The sequence below is a fragment of the Neofelis nebulosa genome, chromosome 15 (genome assembly GCF_028018385.1).
Source record: "Neofelis nebulosa isolate mNeoNeb1 chromosome 15, mNeoNeb1.pri, whole genome shotgun sequence".
Lineage (NCBI taxonomy): Eukaryota > Metazoa > Chordata > Mammalia > Carnivora > Felidae > Neofelis > Neofelis nebulosa.
This window is the reverse complement of record NC_080796.1, coordinates 26,437,853-26,458,368: the sequence shown is the minus strand read 5'-3', so window position 1 is coordinate 26,458,368 and position 20,516 is coordinate 26,437,853. Positions and strand designations below refer to the sequence as shown.

Genomic DNA, 20,516 nt, shown 5'->3' with positions numbered 1-20,516 from the left:
CGACTGAGCCACCCAGGTGCCCCTGAAAATGTCTATTTTATTCTCATGTGTAATTAGTGGCTAATAGCTACACATAGAATTCCAAATTGGAAGTAATTTTCCTTCAGAAGTTTGAGGGCATTCCTCATTTTTTCCTAGCTTCTGATGTTGCTGATATGAAGCCTCATGCCATTCTGATTTCTGATCCTAAATATGTAATCTGTCCTTTCTTTGCAAATTTATAAGACTGTCTCTATGTCACCAAAAACAAATTGAAATTTCCCAAAAATGTGCTTTGCCATAGGCACTCGGTAAGCTCTTTCAATCTGGAAACTCCTATTTGTAGTTATGAGAAATTTTCTTGAATTATTTTGCTAATGATTTCCTTCCCTTGCTTTTCTTTTTTTGGAGCTCACTGTTTTGACTGGCACTCTATTTTATCTTTTTTTCCCCCCCTCTACTTTCTGGGCTATATCCTCATTTTAATTTTCCAATCCTCCTATTGAGTTTTATTTCTGTGACAATTTTTTTTAGCACATGGCAACTCTTTGGCTTTGTATAACACTCAGTTCTTGTCTCATGTACGCAATATTTTATCTGTCTGATAGCGATGTTTTTCTTTAAGTTTTCTATTCCCTGCCTGTCTCTGTTCCTCCGGGTTTCTTTTTATCTTTTGTTTGTTTTGGTTTCTCTCTTTCATGCTAGAGGCTTTTCTTCAGATCTCTACTAGTCTTGGGAATGTTAGTATCTTGAGATCTTTCCTCCTGAGTGGGTTAAACACCCCAAATAATATTCTTCTTGTCTCCTGCCTGGAGGGTAAAGGCAAGTGAGGAAAGATAGGTAGAGGAGCCCAGCATTCAGTCTGCAGATGTTCACTTAGTTTCCTTGTATTTGGTAAAGTGTTCTGTGCTCTCAATTTTGCCTGGTGTGCCCCAATACACCAATAGTTTCTTTCCTCCAGAGAATTAACCTGCAGTCTTAGAATAGAATACAGGTAGGGGTGGAAAAAGCAATTGTTTAGTGGACTGGGGAAGAGGAAAAGATAGGGGATCTACTATAAAAGATATGCTCCTGTCATCAATTCCTAAGTGACTTAAAGATTCTGTAGTAAAAATCAGGTTCCTTCTTAGCTTTCTTCACTGACAGTCTAAGATTTGGCTTTCCCAAGGCAGCTAGGTTATGTACCATGCTCCATTTGCTTTTCAGCTTTTAATTTATTATTGTTATTGTTGTTACTATTATTTTGTGGGCTTGCTTTCTTCTTTCTCATTCTCCATATCCTTGAAGGACCATGTCTTTAAAAGAAAATCCCCTTACTATATAGTTATAGTGGGGTTTCTGGAAGGAATAGATGCTCAGGTTCAAACCACCTTTTTTCTCCCTAGAAGTCCAGGCTGAATCTAAAAACCATTCCTGATTCTTTAAGCCATGCATTCCTCCTTCCCACTCTACTCTCCAAACACCATAGTGATGTGCTATGACTAACACTGCATTAGGACTAGTCAGTCAAAAGGGGCCCCTCACGTGGGCATCACATTTTAGAGGACTCTACGCTGGTGCTCTCGGGCAAGGATCTCCTAAGAGCTCAAAGGTACAGGCTGGGTGGTACCGAGCTGTATGTTTGTGGGGCCTCTCATGATATGGGACCAAATTTGAAAATTCTAGCCTGCAATTCCAGACTGTTACAAAATGTGTTACAAATATACAGTCAAGGTTGAAGCTTAGAACATATTTTATTTAGATGTATTTTTTAAAAAAGTTTGTTAGACTAACTTAAATATTAAGACATAGAATACAGCTTTGTAATAAATCTAGCAAGCAGCTGGCCTACAGTTCCATGTTGACTTCCTTCACGGTGTCTCCTTTCCCAGGTCTTCCGGCTTTACAACAACCCTGACGATAGCCTGTACAAAAGACCTACGCGAGTCAGGAAAGGAAGCCTTCGTTTAGGAACTTTACTGCCATCTGCTGGAAACTTTATGAAATAGCTACAAATCAAAGACAAATGACACACGGCACTGGTCAGGCAATTGCAACCTTGGCGCCACCTTTCACAGCATCAAACAAATCTCAAGGGGGCCAGGATGAGGATGGGGAGGAAGATAAAAGAGCAAATCGGGAATCCAAACTCGCATTTACAAGTTAGAAAGAACTGAGATCTGGCGCCTTGACTTAGAACTGAGAACCGATTTCCTCAGAGAAGACACTGCTGGTCTACACCTAGGTCAAATCAACCAACCAGTCAATCTAGCTCATAAGAGTAAAATAAAAATGGGGTTTGGGAGGTTAGCTTGAGAACTTAAGGACTAGTTTTTCTTTCATTTGTGCTAGTGTTGAGTTCTAAATAACTTCAAAAAGAAATTTAGGAATGTGTTCAAAAGTAACTGACGGTTTGAAATTCAGTAGACTAACAAATGCAAGCTACTTCTTTCTAAGGGACAAACCTGATTGAGCCGGGTAGTCAAGTCAGTTCTGTTACAGGGCTTGCTTTGAAAACGTGAATATTACAACACAAGTAACATAATAGGGCACGATCTGTTACGTGAATTTTTTTGGCTTGCTTATGCGTGATTTCATCTGTGAGAAACACCACGTGAACAAAGAACACGGCACCCAGCTGAACCAAGCCATGTACGAAAACACAACATGCTCACACGCATGCATAACTCAACACCTGCCAGCCACCTCACTTCACTGCACATGCTACGAGCCACACTCATCCATATCTTGTGTCACGATGTCTTCTATTCAATTTCAAAAAAACGTGTCATAGTAGACACACAAACTAGTCCGATGCCCACGACCACAAAGTAAATTTCCCAGATTTTTTCAAGGTAAAGTACTATATTTATTGTAGTATTTATGTATTTCTCAACCATTTAACACTTGTAAAAATGTGCTACCATTTTTACTTCCTGTTCTTTTTTGTCATTGACCAAGTTTTTGAATACAGTGCCCTCAATCCCCTTTTCGCCATAAGACTTGTGATTTTTATTGTGCAATACTGCATAGCTCCGTGATTTTTAGAAACACATGTCATATTACAGAATTGACTGTACGTGGCTATTTTAACCTAGATTCAAGCCCATTCTGCTAGAATATTATCAGTATTAGCACGTGTATCTTACAGAATCTTACAGATCTCAAAGAATTATATATATTGGCTCATGGTTTTTAAGAAAACTCAAAACTACCCAACAAACAGCTTCAAAGGACATTATTCCAGGGTTTTCTACTTTAATTATCCATAATAGTTTTGATAATCCTTGAGTTCACTTCACCTGTCCTCAAATAACTTATGTATCACTGAAATCTAGAAATTAAAGAATACAGGGCACCTGGGCGGCTCAGCCACTTGAGCTTCTGATTTCAGCTCAGGTCATGATCTCATGGTTCATGAGTTCAAGCCCCGCATGAGGCTCTCTGCTGTTAGCAGGGAGCCTGCTTCGGATCTTCTCTCCCTCCCCCGCCCTCCCATTTTCTCTCCCTCTCGCTCTCTCTTTCTGTCAAAATAAATAAATAAACTTAAAAAAAGAGAAATTATAGAACACAAGTATAAAGGTCAGATATTCTGCAGCTGACTTAGCATGAGCTTACGTATTAGATGATGGTGAAATGGTCTCAGTTTACTTATTAGGACACTTCAAAGAAAACCATGGGCTGCCATTATCCATTGGATTCTACTTTTAGAGCTAAAAATATCAGGCTACTGATTCTTTTTCATAACTTTTGATCATTTGTATATTTTTCCCTAAAGTGCATGATCTGCCTCTATTGGTTTTGTATACATATATAAAAATATTATCAATTTATCACTTATTATATTATGCCCTATTATATATTATATACATATAATACATATAAATGTTTAATATTAGTCAACTTATGTTACTTTAAAGCACAAGATCTGCTTCTGTTGATTTTATAAATATATATATGCTATTTAATATTACATAAATTATATATTTCATATATGTTTAATATTAGCTGATCTAAATATTGAATATTATCATACATAGGAATTACTTAGAATTTTTTATTCCATTACTTGAAAAATGAAAGGAATTTTTTGGTAATATAAAATCTTCATTACTCACATATCCTTCTTTCAATATTATTTTTACCACCCTGTATATTTATAGAAGATTTTAGCACCTTGAAAATACCTCGTAAGTTACCTAGATACTTCTTATAATGTCTTGCAAATAAAGAGAGAGTCATTATTAGCTTATACATAGACTTAGGCCTGAGGCTACTTTAACAGAGAAGGTCAGGGTTAAAGCTAAGGTTTGAACAATCAGTATCCTCTGATAATTTTGATTAAAAGAGTTAACTTTTATAATAATTTTATAAATGACTTGGAGAGGATATTCTGCTTTAATAGTAATTTTCTTCAAAGTTTCCTAAATTTTTATCACTTAGGTTAATAAACTTAGCACTCCGTAGACAGAAGGTTGGCTGTTCCACAAAGATTTTTCAATTTGGTTCCTTTCTTTGGTGAAGCATGTTAAATTTTTTGACTCCTTCATTTACATAAACATTAAAATTTTGGACAGCTAACTTTGCCCCTACAAGATTTTTCATACATTCTTTCCCAAAGTTTGGTACTATGTATCAAAGACATACTATGTTACATTATAATTATAGGTATATTTATCAAATGCTTCTGGGTTTTGAGGACTTCATGATAGTGAAACAGACTTACTTATCACAGGCACAGGTTTTTAAAAATCCAGAGATTCTGTAAGTAAGACCATAGGGTAACTATAAGCTTTTATCATAATATAACAAAATAGAGGCATGAGGCTCTGCAGCTTTCAGTCACCACTTGTAAGGCTTTGAGTCTGTCAGAGAAATGCTACAAACAGAACAGACGGAGTTCCCCATTCACTGCTGTGCCCTCCACCAGCCAGGCAGTAGACAACATGCAGGGATAGACAACTTCCTTCCATAGATGTACACTTCATAAAAACGCTGTCTCCCGCTCAGCTTTCCCCTTCCCCCTACTTCACACTGTTCTTATCTGATGGTATTTGACGGCTTTCTAAAGTTGAATTCATGTAGGTTACCTTTAATATTGAAAATGAATCTTGAAAATCAAATATTTACTAGTTCTAGCTCATGCGGTTGATTTACACACCTCCCGATATTGTCAGTATGCAAAGACCCTACTGTCAGAAGAAATAATTTCCTTCTGAAAATTCAGCAAATCATTGCTTTGCATTGTTTGAATTTGAAAACTCCTTTTTTGATGAATAAATTAAAATCTGGATATTGTCACCAGGGGTAAGTAGTTTTTCCTAGGTTTTCTAAATCTGGAGATGGGTGCTTTAGATGTGATGTTCATATGCCTTAAGAAAACGTCATGGTTTCAGTGGGCAAGAATTTGGTGTATCAAAGCCTGACTCAAATGCCAGTGTACATATACATTTTAGTATCTTGGGTGATCTGTAAAGTGCTGAATGTGAGAGTCGGAGAAGTACAGAGTGAGAAGTACTTTCTCTGCTGGCCACTTCCCACTCTGCTGTTCCATACCCCATGCACACTTTTTTTTTTGCTAAGTTTTTGACATCTGTTAGGTTCTCATCAGCGTAAATGTGCTCATGTTAAACTAGGTGTGAGACGCAAATATGGGCCTTCCCATCCTTTTACATTCACAAGTTTTTTAACCAGTCTGAAATCTGTGACGTACAGTAAGCTGGAAGCCACCATAAATTCTTCACAGACCCTGTACATTCAGAGAGCTCCTTTCTGTCCTACATTCTCTGCAGTAGAGTAAAAAGCACATGTTTTCCATGAGTGGGCATTTCTCCATAGATGACGACCTCATACCTGAAGTCGAAATGTATACCATGATTTTACATGGTATCTGCACAAACTGATCAGTGTTTGGGATTCCTCTACTGGAGAAGAATAAAGAGAATCTAGAGTTTGCCAAGTGTAAGAGCCATGTAAAACCAGAAGGGTTTCCCCATTCACACTTGACTCAGCTGCCTTATTTGGAGGCAAAATTCTGGATTTTCATTCTTCCTTTCTGGTCTGTCCTTTGCCAGGGCCTCCTCATCTTCCTAACCTCTAAGTGTTGTTCCAGGGCTGAGTCTTGGACTTCTCTCTTCTACCTACACCCATTTCCCTGGTGATTTCATTTAACTTCATGGTTGTGAATACCATCTATTTGCTAAAGGTCTACAATTTCCTTCTTTTTTTCTTTTTTTTTTTTTACACTTACTTATTTATTTTGGGGGTGGGGTGGGGCAGAGAGAGAGGGACAGCAAGAATCCTAAGCAGAGTCTACGATGTCAGCACAGAGCCTGATGCGGTGCTCAGTCTCACAAACCGTGAGATTATAATCTGAGCCAAAATCAAGAGTCAGACCCTTAACCAACTGAGCCACCCAGGTGCCCCCAAAGGACTACATTTCTGTGTCCAATCCGTACCTCCCTCTCTTGATTTCCAGACTCACATATTTCCACTTGGGTGTCTAACAAGACTCTCAAACTCAGTACGTCCAAAATTGAACTCCCAGTCAATCCCACTTTCAAGTGGGTTTCTCCCAGTCTTTCTCATTAAAAAATAATAATAACCTGATTCCTCTAGCTGCTCTAACCAAAATCCTTCACTCTTTTGTTTCTTACTTCCCATATCCAGTCCAACAAGCAGATTCGGTTGGAAGTCAAAGGTTCCCCATCTCACAGAGCAGAAGCCAAGGCCCTTATGATGACCCACAAGACCATCGTGACCTGCTTGCCAACGGAGGTCATCTTGCCATCTTGCCATCTCCTACCACTCTCCCCCTGTTCATCCGTGTCAGCCTCACTGGCACGTGTGCTGCTCCTACAACAGCCCAAGCATAGTCCTGCATTATGCCAGCCATTCCTCTGGGTGGAACCTCTCACCGTCAAGTATCTATATGCTTAACAGTCATTATTTTATCAGATCTGTACTCAAATGTCACTCAACAAGAGGCATTCCTTGGTCACCTTAGCTAAAATTACACTTCCTTGCCATTCCTATCCCCATTCCCTACTTTATTTTTTTCTTTGTACTTATCACCATCTAGCACAATAGATAGTCCATTTATTACTCTTGCTTAGTGTCTGTCACTCCTCAATAGAATGTAAGCTCCACAAAAGGACACATTTTTGTCTAATTTTTCACTGCTATATTTTGAGGGCCTAGACCAGCATCTGGCACATAGTTTTCACTCAGTAACTATTCGCTGCATAAATGAAAGGTTTTTAAAAAACAAAAAATAAAAGCCACACAATATAATATGCCACAGTAATAACATGTACTGTGATTAGTCATCAATAATCTATCTTCTTAACTACATAAGAATCTTCTAAAGGCAGAAATCTTATCTTACATCTTTTTTCATTCTTAGTGATTGGCACAGAATGTTACATATACAGCAATCACTCAGTTAACTATTTGACAGCAGAAAATTTTGCCTAAAGACAAATCACTAGGAGACAAAAACAGAACAGAATAATTATCTAATTCAACATTAAACAGAAAGGTAAGGAAGAATGACTGTAAAAGTAGCCTTTTCCCCTCTGGTGCTTATAAGCAATAGCTTTCAGTGCTAATTGAGGACATCCACTCCGAAAATGATTACGGACGCCATGAGTCTAGATGGCTACCACCCTTGTAGTCAAGGGCAGAGGTAGAGGGTTGGCTCTGGACTAGACACCTTGGCCACTCATCTGAGTTTATCTTTGGGATCAGAACCTGGAATGGTGGGACTTTTTAAGAATTATTATATAGTTTTCTCTTCTATAAAATTGTAGTAACATTTGAGACTATGATTACACTTCCTCAAAATTAAGTGACTTTTGTAGGTCAAAGCTTGAACAGCCAAAGGTTCATGGAGAAATGGCAAAGACAGTCATCAACATAACATTACAAATAACGACAGCAAGAGGTTGAAGAAGGTGACGCTGAGCCAGCCCAAGCCACATAGGACCTGTACGTGAAATATAAATAAACTATAAGATAGTTACACCCAGACAGGTTTGCAATGTAATTTAGGCTCACATTTAAACTGGTTTGAACACATGCTAAAGAAGTACAGTGGAAATAAGATGAAAGGAAATCTTGATTTCTTCAAGTGTGACTCCTTGAAGAAAAGTGTTTGCTCACTTAATTTTTAGAAAAGCAACAACTGTTACAGGATTAAAAAAAAAAAAAAAAAAACAACGATAAATAAAGGATCCAGATTCTGAGCAAGAATTCTGAGTTCCATGTAGAAAATGAAGAGAAATGAAGAAAAAGGCAAAAAAACCCAAAAAACCAAATCCTGATTTTCAAAAATACAACCAAAATCACAGAATTATCCATATTACACAACATAGAGACAAGAAATGATTCTGTATATCTACCCATCAAATGCCTATGACTTAATGTCTAGGTTCACTAAGCAAATAATAATACAACAATACAAAGCACCAAAGCATTCCCTACTTTTCACATTCTTTTGTTATTTTATATCATCTTAATTATGTTTCCTTGGAATCACCTGATTCTACTGGTAAGCACACAAAACATCAAACAGAATACACTTGGTAGGAAACAGGGCAAGAGTTGTTTTGATATTGACAGTAATTCTTTTGTGCATAACAACTCAAGCGGGTTTCTTTTTTCCATTTCTCCCTACTGTCACCCACTCCAACCATGAATATAACTTACGTGGGACATGTAAAATTAGCTCAGCTAAATTAGCCTGATCCCACATTACATAAGGCAACATCAGTAGCTGTGTGAACAGGACACAAACCACTCAACACCAAGGTTCCACACAATACTGGCTCCCCAATGAATCTCAGTGCTTCAACAAGATCACTTAATGCTCTTTCAAAATTTGAAGCCAAGGAGTAAACTCAGAAACAACCTTCTGCCTAGGCCTGTGGTCCTAGCACTCAGATAAATTTTAGCTCTGTAAAATAACTTTGTTGCCACTTGGTAGCAAAAAACAGAACTTTCTATTGACCACTAACTCTGTGTGAACATACTGTATTTCAACACGCTCACTGAACAGGAAAAGCTGGATGTTTTGTGTTATTCTAACACTCAATAACAAGCCCATAAACTACCAGATAAAAGCTGGGAATGGTTTCCTTTTACTAGCTTACCCAGTTTAGTGGCGCCCTCTGGTGGGTACTCAGGAAACTGGCCCTCCGAAGGGACACTGACGGTTCTCCTCAGGCATCGCCCTTTGGTGGAATCTGTCTGCTGCTCCTGTCCTCCCTCCACAGGTATCTAGTTAGCCAAAAGACAAAAGACGTGAAACTCAATAGTGAACTTGCCATAGCTACCTTCACACTGAATATTTTTAGCTAATAAAGATAGGAGTTCATAATCATTAGAGCAAAGTAGGCAAAATGTAGAAAGCAAGTATTTACAACTGTAAGACATTACCCACCCCTTGTGAGGAAGTTTTTCTTTAAAAAGGAACCTGAAAGATCAGGAAAGGTGAGTATGTAAATGAGCTTTACCTGAAATACGCACAAGTCATATCCAGGTGTGTACCTGTTTTGGGTGCTCGGAAAACAAAACACCCACACAAAGACTCTTTTATAATCAGAAACTAGTTCACAAGCTCCAATTCTTCTGACCAATGCTCAGTAAGGTAAACAGAAATAAAAGCGGGCCAGAAAGAATTAGCTCCAAAACTCAATTTAAAGAAGGTTTTATTAGATAAAAATAGTAAAATCACCAGATTTTCTTCAATTTTGCAATTAAGCATTTAGAGACAGTTAATAAAACACATTTCACTGGAAACTTGCATAGATACCTATATCAAATGGCATATTTTCTTCTAAAAGTGAGATTCGTTATTTAAACCCTAAAAATTTTCTTTCTGGCCTAATTTCAGGGATCTATCAAGTGTTGTTTGCATATGTGGAATAAGAACTATGAATGGTACAAAAGATCTCTAATACCAATAACTGTTTTCAAACGTACTCACAGGTCATCATTGTAGAGTTACAGGATGACTCTAAGTCCCCCCGCCCCCCTTTTTTTTGGTAATATGCTAAAAGATCAAATCATTTTTGTTTACTGGCAGAGGGCAAAAGCTTTTTCACAAAGATATTTTACCAGGAACCTTTATCAGAATCAACAATAATATTGGTAACATCTTAAATAGTTTGGCAAAACACGTCAGTAATTGAGCACAGTTTCTAATTTTGTCTGGCTCCAATACTGAAATTTCAACAAAATTCAGTAATAATGATTAGCGCTTACTTTGTGCAAAGCTAAGGAATTTACCTGTGTGACATTATGAGGGAGACATTATCATCATCATCCCTTTTTACAGGTGAGGAATAATTTATTTCTCCAAATGATTACAGTGGACACATCAACTGATCCAGCCAAGTCGGGATAGATACAGGCTTAACTTTATATGCTTAACTTTATATGCCTTCTGCCTCACCTCGGTAACCCAACTCCTCCGCCTGGGGTCAAAGGGATGACAGCAAGGGAAACTCTCTATGTTACTGAGGATCTGAAGAGCAAAGTCCTAATGTCTTCATAGGAACTGAAAGTCTGAACACTCTTTAAAGGACCCCAAATTCCCCATTTCCTCATGACCATAAAACTTTGGCTAGTGCTTGCACACTGGGAAACCACAAGGCAGAATCAAGAAAAATTCTAAAAAAATAAGGGGAGACCAAATAATTTCATCAATAAGGACATGAGCTCTTCCAAAAGTCAAAAGTCCTCTGTAATATAAGACTTTACGGACAGTAATCTAAATCATCCATCCATCCCTTTCAGGATGGAAATTAATTATCTCTACTTAAATAATTAAAAGAGTAGCAGTACCAAGAAGTCAGATAACTTCCTCTGAGTAAGAAAGGCAAAGATGTGTCCTCTACCTGCCTTCAAAGCAGGATAGAATGGGGAAAAATAATTTGAGTCTTTGAACAAAGAGATGAACATAAATAAACACAACTATTTTTGTTCTAGCTCTAAAAATACTTGTTACCTTAAATAATGAAGGCCTAAGCCTCACAGAAAAAAGACAGTAGTCGTTTTTATATTTTAGGAAGGAATGACCCATTATGATCTTTTCTGTAGAAATTTATAAAGGCCATATCCAGGAAAAAGAAAGAAATGGCTTCTACTATCATATACTTTGTCTCTAACATAACTAAGGAAGAGAAAAATAAAATATATCAAACTTCTTATACGGGCCTAAAATTCACTCACACAACTATTTTCTCAAAGTTTTCATACAGAGTCTTCATTTCCCACTCTTGAAACTTAAACTATGATTGAAAATTCCATTCAAAGTACTGATGTGGGAAACAGAGGTAAAAGAAAAAAACATCAAATTTCCTTACAACTTACAGTCTATTGGGGCACCCGAGTGGCTCTGTCAGTTAAGCGTCGGACTCTTGATTTTGCCTCAGGTCATGATCTCATGGTGTATGATGGAGCCCCACGTGGAGCCTGCTTGCGATTCTCTCTCTTCCTCTCTCTCTCTGCCCTTTCCCCACTTGAGCGCACACACTCTCTTTTTCTGTCTCCAAATAAATAAATAAACTTAAACAAAACAAAACAACTTACAGTCCACTGAGACAGGCAGAGTGACATTCCTTTAGAAACTCAGCTGCCTTGATGATGACACTTTGCTAAGGGGCAAAACGCAATCTTAGCTTAGCATTATACCAACTTCTAGGATCCCGTAAGGCTACTTTAACATACAAAAATTCCTTTGGAAACTTCCTTTATCTCCACCCCTCAAGATATAGGTTGGCAATCATCCTCTAAGCACTCGGCCCACTGATACACAACCGAAGGGTCTCGTGACTGAGCTTTTACTAAACAGTCATAAATGACCTTTTCCTAACAACAGCCGGTTCCTCAGGATCCTCGAAACCTTGTTTCCAAAATACCTTGGAGGCTTGTGCTGTCCTGAACCCACTCCCAACCTGAAGGAATATAATCAGTCACCCGTCACAACCCCAGTGCAGCTTTCTACCCAGAGGTCCTGTCCCCAGGCTTTAACAAAACCGCCTTTTTGCACCTAAGACCTCTCAACAATTCTTTATTGGCCGTAGGCTCCAAACCCCAACATTTCCACATCAGTATCACTCTGAAAGGTTAGGGCATTTTTACCTCTCATTCAGGATTTGAGGGAGAATAGTGTTGACTTTTATTCTAAACCTGCATATCTTAACAATATTTTACTTTTACAGTACTATCGATTGATCCTTACCTAAAATAATTTTTAAAACATATTGATCTACCCTTTGAAAATTAGAGGGATCGTATTCCAAGTATCTTCAAATGAACTAAGCTGGAGTTCACAAGTCTCAGAACACAGCCAGAGAGATCAGTTTTACAAAGTCAATTTTAGGAAAGCAATTCTGTCCTTTCTGATTTGCCCTAATTTAGTTCACGAGTTCACACTTGCTTGTTTGCACTGAATTAGTCCTTAAATATTATATCTCTTCCTAGTTCCAAAAAAAATTAGAGGACTTTTTCTTTTCACCTCTTTGTCCTTATACTGTGCTTCTGAGTGCTCTGTTTCCTCAGGGGAGGCAGGCGGGTGGGTAAGCGCTTTCATTCATTCCATTTTACAAAGAGAAAGGAGAACACAGTAAGGAGTAAATGGCTTCTCAGGTATCTGAGATATGTTAATAACAAAGTCAAACTGAATCTCTGACTCTCAGTCCTCTTTGTTAGTTCCAAATCATCCATGGCAATGAAGAGCAACATGGGACAAATAAATCAGGTTACTTAGAAAACATTATATACGTAACATATACCTCTATGTTGTCTGCCAAATCACCTTTCATTTTGTTTAGAATTACATAGGAATTAATTTCCATTTCAGTCAGAGTACAACACATTAAATAGTCAAGTACAGGAAACCAAGATAATGCTAACAGCAAAAGAAAGCATTTCTGGGGCACATAATTCCAAGTTTATCTGTCGTATAGGGCTTCTGCATAAGCTTTTCCACCAGGAAAGGATTCTACTAAAAGAGTGTTTTAATACTACTACCTTATAGAGTAAGTGCAAACTCCCTAAGGCAGTATACCAGGCTTCCCACAATCTGGCCACTGTCTGAGTGTCCAGCTTCGTGCAGATTTTACATTCTAGGAATACCAAATTGCTTGCACTTCCCTAATATATTCCCTATTTTGTAGTTCAGCGCCTTTGCTTAGTTGGTTCTCTCAGCCTGAAATATCTTTCCTTACTTTCTTATCTACACCTGCCAAGCAAACTCCGAGTCACCCTAAGGCTTAGGACAGGCATTACCTCCTCCAGAAACCCTCCCTTCTACCAAGTCCCTAAGAGGAGGGTAAGGTACACCTCCTCAAGGTTCCTCCAACAGCATCTTCTGGCTCTGTCACCGCACCTATTACACTGAATTATAATTATGCATTTGAACGACTAATTCTGTAAGCTGTAAGTCAACAGCTTGTACCTTACCAGTCAATGGCCAAGCCCTAAAATAGCTCCAGCCCACAAATGAATGAATGAATATTTGATACCTAGAGACGGGGGCCACATCAGGCAAAGGAAAAAACTGGCCAAGAAATTGTAAACATACAACTTTTGTTTTGTTTTGGAACAGGAAGAAGGCCAATTTAGCTAGAGCCTCTAGAAGTGTGGTAGAACACAGAAAACCAAAATTTATTATGATTGCATTGAGAGGGGTTTAATACCAAGTCATGCATAATTCAGGAAGCAGTGGGAAACTATTCCAGCTTTTAGACCAGAGGAATGGTAGTTTCTTTATGGGTCTGTCTTCTTCCTACTTCTCCCTCCAAGACATTCCACAGATTAATATTCATAACACACAGCTTTGATCATATCCCTTTCTTTCTTAAGCTTCCTTTGGTAATTACCCATTGCCAATAGCATTTTAATGACACAGATTACAGTCCTTTAGAGTAAATGAATTTCTTTCTTTCATTCTACCCCCATTTACTTGTGCTATTTATCAAATGATATTTAAAAATTGGGGCCCGTGGGTGGCTCAGTCAGTTAAGTGTCTGACTCTGGCTCAGGTCATGATCTCACGGTTTGTGGGTACCCCGTGTGGGGTACTGTGCTGACAGCTCAGAGCCTGGAGCCTGCTTCAGATTCTGTGTCTCCCTCTCTTTCTGCTCCTCTCCTGCTCACATTCTGGTCTCTCTCTCAAAAATTAATAAACATTAAAAAAACTTTAAAAACTTATTTGTCTTATTTCCACCACTGAATTTGATATGGGGGAGAAAGAGGAAGGAACTGTGTTTTATTCTTTGTAACTCCTAACCAATGAATGCATATATAGGGGCACATTATGTATCTGCTGAATAACCTGAAAATGATTCTGAATGAAATATGCCATGGGTAGTTTACCAGAGGACAAATAATAGTTGATTTTTTAGCTATTTTTTTTTTTGCTGTTTGCACAAAGCCTTAAGTGTTATTTTCATCAACATATCTGAGTGTAAATATTGCTTTTCAAAAGCAGTAAAGATATTCTAAAACATTTTAAAATTGCATTATTACTACCTTGCTGCTTATATGCTAGCTCCTAGCTTTAAAAATTCCAAATACAGAAAGTAGAAACTGAATAATAGGAATTACTTTTCCTAATGACTTGGTTTTGCCGAAAGAAAGAAATCACAAATTCAGCTTTCTTCTGTATTTTTATACTGGCTGTACCTTGAAGCGTTCACCATTGTCCTCTCTGCCACTTCCCTCAGCTCCCTAATCTCTCGTTTACTTGGCCTTATCTCTTGGAGCAAAATGGAATTCAAATGGTCTCCTACGCCCTCTTTGAACTGGGGTGGTGCCAAGCCAGCTGGGGCCTTTTCTGGCACCGGGCAGGGAAGTATATTTCATAACACATCAGCAGCGTCTGTTTGGCACAATTTGCATGAAGCAATTTACTGAACCAACGAGTCATTTCTCAAGGTGATACTCCTGGCAGAATTCTCTTTCAGCATTCTTCCCAGACCTACCCTTCTGTTATAGTCTCAAATTGGTAAGGAGTGTGTTTAACACTCTTCCCATGTATATCCCCCAAGCAGACGTGTTCCCGTTTCTGACAGGAAACATGCAGAGTTAAGAGAGAGCACTAAAAGATCCCACACACTGAATACATGAGTGGTACTAGACTAATATAATCCTCCCACATTCCAGCAGTGCCTGGCCTAGGATTCAGTTTAAATCCTTATGGAACCTCTTAATTATCTTTTGAACACAGCAGTAAACACCCTGGTGATTAGTTGATTAAGGTTTTAAACAGCATCTTTAGATAATTTTAGCAGGAAATTCCTTAAACTCCTTGTTTCAATGAATTCTAAATCTTCAATTTGAAATTCCAAGGAGAAGTGTTATACTTCTCATGACAGTGTGGGTGAAAGGTAGAAGAGTGACAGCATACTCTGGTCCTTCCACAAAAAAAAAAATGGGTTTCTAATCTTTTCCTGTAATGAAATTAACAACATATTAAGTTTATCATTTAAGTAGCAGGTACAGCAATGGCTTTACATTTTCTTTTGGGAGAGACTTAATCCAGTTTTTTCAACTTAATGGTAGAACATACCTGTCTCAGAGCATTAAACTGTTCCTGTATCTGCTTTGTATAGTCATTATCCCTTCATCATCCCTGACCCAGTCTATGACAGTAATCTTCACTCATTTATTTCCTTCCAATCCCTTTCAATCTACTTTTCACATAATCAACAGAGTTACTTTTTTTTTTCTTTATTTTAATTTTTTGAGAGAGAGAGAGAGAGAGAGAGAGAATGTGAGTGGGGGAGACTAACTGAGAAGGAAAGACAGAATCTTAAGCAGACTCGATGCTCAGCATGGAGCCCAAAACAGGGCTCAATCTTAGGATGCTGAGATCATGACCTGATCTGGAATCAAGAGTCAGATGCTCGGGGTGCCTGGGTGGCTCAGTCAGTTAAGAATCTGACTTCAGCTCAGGTCACGATCTCACGGTCCGTGAGTTCGAGCCCCACGTCAGGCTCTGGGCTGATGGCTCGGAGCCTGGAGCCTGCTTCCGATTCTGTGTCTCCCTCTCTCTCTGCCCCTCCCCCGTTCATGCTCTGTCTCTCTCTGTCTCAAAAATAAAATAAACGTTAAAAAAAAAAAAAAAAGAGTCAGATGCTTAACTGACTGAGCCACCCAGACGCCCCCTAGAGTTCCTTTACTAAGAAGCAAATTTGATGATGTCATTGCCCTGTTAAATACCTTTCTGTGGTCTAAATCATTTCCAGAATAACATACAAATTCTTTAGCATGGCCTAAAAGGCACTTTATTGTTCAGTTCTTGCTAGCTATCAGCTATTTTTTTTCCTCTTGTAAACTTGATTCCAAGAATTCTGAACATTTTGCAGTTTGCCAAAGAGATATGTTTCTTGAGTTTGTATCCTCATACGTACTTGGAATATCCTTCCCTCCTTCTCCTCCAGCTGAGCTTCTATTTGTCCCTAAAGACATGGCCCAATCATAAATCTCTCTGTAAAATCTTTCTTGGCATTCTTACTTTCACATCACAACCCACCCAGGCAATATGTCAGTTAATCTTTCCCTTATGGTTATAATTTTTGGAAAAAAAAATTTATTGAGGTGAAATTCACTTAACCTAAAATTAATTATTTTAAAATGAATAATTCAATGACATTTATCACATTCAAATGTTGTACAACCATCACTTCTGTCAAGTTCCAAATGACTATAGCTTTCAATTTACCTTGATGTGACCAATAAGACTACATCTTTGCAACCACAATACTGCTCAATAAATAAAAATTAATCAAATATTCAACAATGGAAAAGCAGCTTATGGATTATTTTGTTCCTTTTTTATTATCCAGTTTTAGCAAAAATATGGAATTAAGTCTCATGTTCTGGGCAGATTTATAATACAAAACGAAAAGATAGAAAAGAAGGTTCATCTCCTCTCAAATTTATATTAAGGAAACGGATATTCAGAATCAAAGTTTATAATTTACCTTTTAAAAAATTTACTGGACAAATATTTATTGAGAATTTACTTCTATGTCACGAACTGTTCTAAGCACTGAATAATACAGCATTGAATACAAAATCCCTGCCCTAAAGCTTATGCTTTCATAGGGCAAGAGATACGTAAATATAACAAATTATAAGGCATTTTAGAAGGTGGTAAAGACTATGAAGGAAAAAAAAGCAGAGCCAGGTTAATCAGACCAAAGTTTTGGGTGGAGATAGGAGGAGCAGTTGCAATTTTAAATAGGTTGGTCAGGGTAGGTCTTGTTGAGCAGGTGACAGTAAGTGAAGACTTAAAGGAGGTGAGAGAGTGAATCATTTACTATCAGAGGGATATCAAGGCCTTGAGGCAAGAATACGCTGATATGCTCTAGAATCATAACAATGCCAGAATGACTGGAGTGAGCTGCGCAAGTCTATGGCCTCTGAAACTTAGAAGAATGGACTTATCATTAACAGAGAGGGGGATGGCCTTTGGCAGGTTTGGGAGGGGAAACTAGGGACCCACTGTGAGGCATGTTAGAGTTGACTATTACATATCCAAGTAGGTGTGTATGGGCAGATGGATATGTGGGTCTAGAGAAGACAGAAGTATAGTCTTGAGATAGAAAACTCGTAAGATTGGAGGAGAGTCCTAAAAAAAGTGAGGCCCAAGAACTGAACTCTGCAGCACTCCTCTGTTAAGATTTAAAGAGAAGAAGAGAAATCTGCAAAGATGACTCAGAAGGAACTGACAGAGAGGCAGGAAGAAAAGTAGGAGAGCATGGGAAGCCAGGTGGAGAAAGTGGTTCTAGAAGGAAGGAGCAAATCAACTGTAGGAAATGTCACTGACAGATTGAGTAGTATGAGAACTGAGAACTGACGACTGGATTTAGTGATGTTGGGGTCACCAGTGAGCTTAAGAGAGCAATTTTGGCAGAGGGGTGTAAGAATCTGATGGAGGAAGTTTAAGAGACAATAAAAGGAGAGGAATTAGAGGCAATGGGTTTAAAAGTTTTCAAGAATTTTTGCTGTGAAGGGAAGCAGAGAAAGAGGTGGTAATTGGAGCTAGAAGTGAGGTTAATACAGGCTTATTTTTGCTTTTAAAATGGGAAAAATAATAGCATACTGATGGGGAATGATCCAGTAGAGAGCAAAAAATTCAAGCTGTAAAAGAAGCAGGGGAGGATTGCCAGTGATTCCTCCTGGAATAGGCAAGAAGGAATGGAACGTGTGCACCTGGAGGGGCTGACCACGGTTGAACTGTAGTTCAACCACAGTTAAAGGAGACAAATACAGGCATCGGTGGTGGATGGGCAGACACAGTACATGCTAATGAAGTGTGCATAAATTCTCTGCTGGGTGCTTGAATTTTTCTCAGTGAAATAAGCAGCAAAGTAACCAGCTATAAGAGGGTAATAGAGAAAGGATTAGAACAGAGGAGGTGTGAAAAAAATCACTTTAGAAGTCATTTTGGATTGTGCTACTCAAAAGTGCGGTCCAAGGTCTTATGCTGTTCTGCAAACTGTTTGTTACTGGTTTGCAATAAATAATTTAACAGCACAGAAACAGAAGTGTGCCTCGTGTGATCAATGGGTTTGTTTCTTTTTTTTTTTTTTTTAATTTTTTTTTCAACTTTTTAAATTTATTTTTGGGACAGAGAGAGACAGAGTATGAACGGGGGAGGGGCAGAGAGAGAGGGAGACACAGAATCGGAAACAGGCTCCAGGCTCCGAGCCATCAGTCCAGAGCCTGACGCGGGGCTTGAACTCACAGACCGCGAGATCGTGACCTGGCTGAAGTCGGACGCTTAACCGACTGTGCCACCCAGGCGCCCCTGGGTTTGTTTCATTGTACAGCAACACTTTCCATGAACATGCATAATTTTCATAATTTTATTTCTTCTTTTCTTATGATTATTCGGCACATATTTGTTGAATCGTGATTTCATTTTAGTTAAATCTAATTAAAAATTCGGGCTTATGTTTTTTATGTCTTTTTAAAATGTCATTTTTCTTAACTATTCATATTCACTTCATTGTATTTTGTTCACAGTCAAGTGGAGAAAAAACTAGTCCTTCACCACACACAGACTGAGAAGAACTAGTCCAGGAGAGCTGGACAAAATTAAGCTAAGACATGTTTTGGGATTGCCAAGCAGCTAAATTAGGGGTTTACATGAGGATTGCAACCATTAGTTTAAAGAGTGTCAGTATGCTGGAGTGGTCTTGTCCAGGCACGTTACATTGCATGGAATCAGGGCAGGATAGATGAGGGGCAGGATTTAAGTGAGTCATCACCATTACCAAAAGAGCATGATAATGTGAGAGAAGGGCAAGGGAATAGTATGCAAGGGGTGATTAGAATGGCTATGAAAGTGAGGCAGACTGAAGAGGGGAGATTGGACATTAGAGGTATCAGGGGCAGAAAAGCTTACAGCATCAATGGAAAATAGGTTCCAAAAGGACTGAAGGATTGTTAGAATAAGTAATGAGCTAGGAAGACAAAAGGTGATGATTAGAGTGTAAAACACATGGAACTGAGAGTAAGAAGAAATTACAGCAATGAGGTGGGGTAGAGGAAAATATTCTTGGAGGAAAGGAGGTCAAGGAACTGAGAACCAGTGTGTTAGAAGCATCTCTGAAGATTTAATCCACAAATTAAGGCTGAAGTAGTGTTGAAGATAATGAGCCAGGTGCTCAAATCAACAAAAAATGAGAAGTAATGACTAGGGGTTGGAACATGACTATAAGAGGAGACTCAGGATTTGGACTTTTTAGGGAGGGAGGACAGGAATCAGTCATAAAAGAGGAAGGACACCTAGTACAGGCATTGAGGTATGAGGGCTGTGGGAAGAAAAACAGCCAGCCCTTGATAGGACTTCACAGAAGACGGTGTGTTCAGAGAAGTTACAGGTTCTCATGAAACCAAGAAGTTAAGGGATGCCTACTAAGAACTGGTAGAAGAAACAGCTGATTTTGCTGATGACGGACTGTGAGTTGCAGAGGGTACAGCGATAGGGTTTTAAGAGGTGGGAAAAGATGAGTAGAAGGCAGGGACAGAAAGGAGAAAGGAGGATTTGCAGACACATGCAGAGTGTGGGAGATGAGGGGTTCCCCAATGTCCGGGGCTATTCTTGATGACTGGCATAAAAAGGAATACAGTACAAAAGATACTGTTGTAGAAAATTATTCCTCATGAACGATTATTTTATGAGACAAAAGGGGGCCCAGGCCTGGAATACTCAACTGATCAGTAATCTCTCATCAGTGGATTTTATCTTGGTTCTAGATGTGGCATGTATCTATGCTCTGCCTTATGGTCTCTCTATCCTTAAGCTATTTAATTTCTTACAGTACACTCTAAATTGAATAAAAGTTAGGTAAGGGCAGAAAGACAGCAAATGATCTGTGTATCATATCACTCTGATGTGGCTGATTATTATTAACAACTCTGATAAATGGCTGCTGACAAAGTAGGTTGACTAAAACGAACATTTTCAATTATCTGTGTATTCAGAGTGGATAACTAGAAATCTTCTATACTAATATTCATTCTACCACTTT

General features: G+C 38.5%; 1 protein-coding gene across 10 annotated transcripts in view; it reads right to left on the bottom strand.

The window, feature by feature from the left end:
• RASAL2 (RAS protein activator like 2) overlaps positions 1-20,516 on the bottom strand; it is a 359,982-nt gene that overhangs the window by 158,166 nt on the left and 181,300 nt on the right. For 8 of the 10 annotated variants that reach the window (XM_058700419.1, XM_058700420.1, XM_058700421.1 and 5 more), the window contains exon 3: positions 9,111-9,237. The exons of 1 other annotated variant lie outside the window; for it this stretch is intronic. In XM_058700419.1, the coding sequence (XP_058556402.1) occupies positions 9,111-9,237 (127 nt within the window). Of the gene's footprint in view, positions 1-9,110; positions 9,238-11,334; positions 11,455-20,516 lie in introns of those variants that run through there. One more of the 10 variants, XM_058700427.1, reaches the window with a different exon arrangement.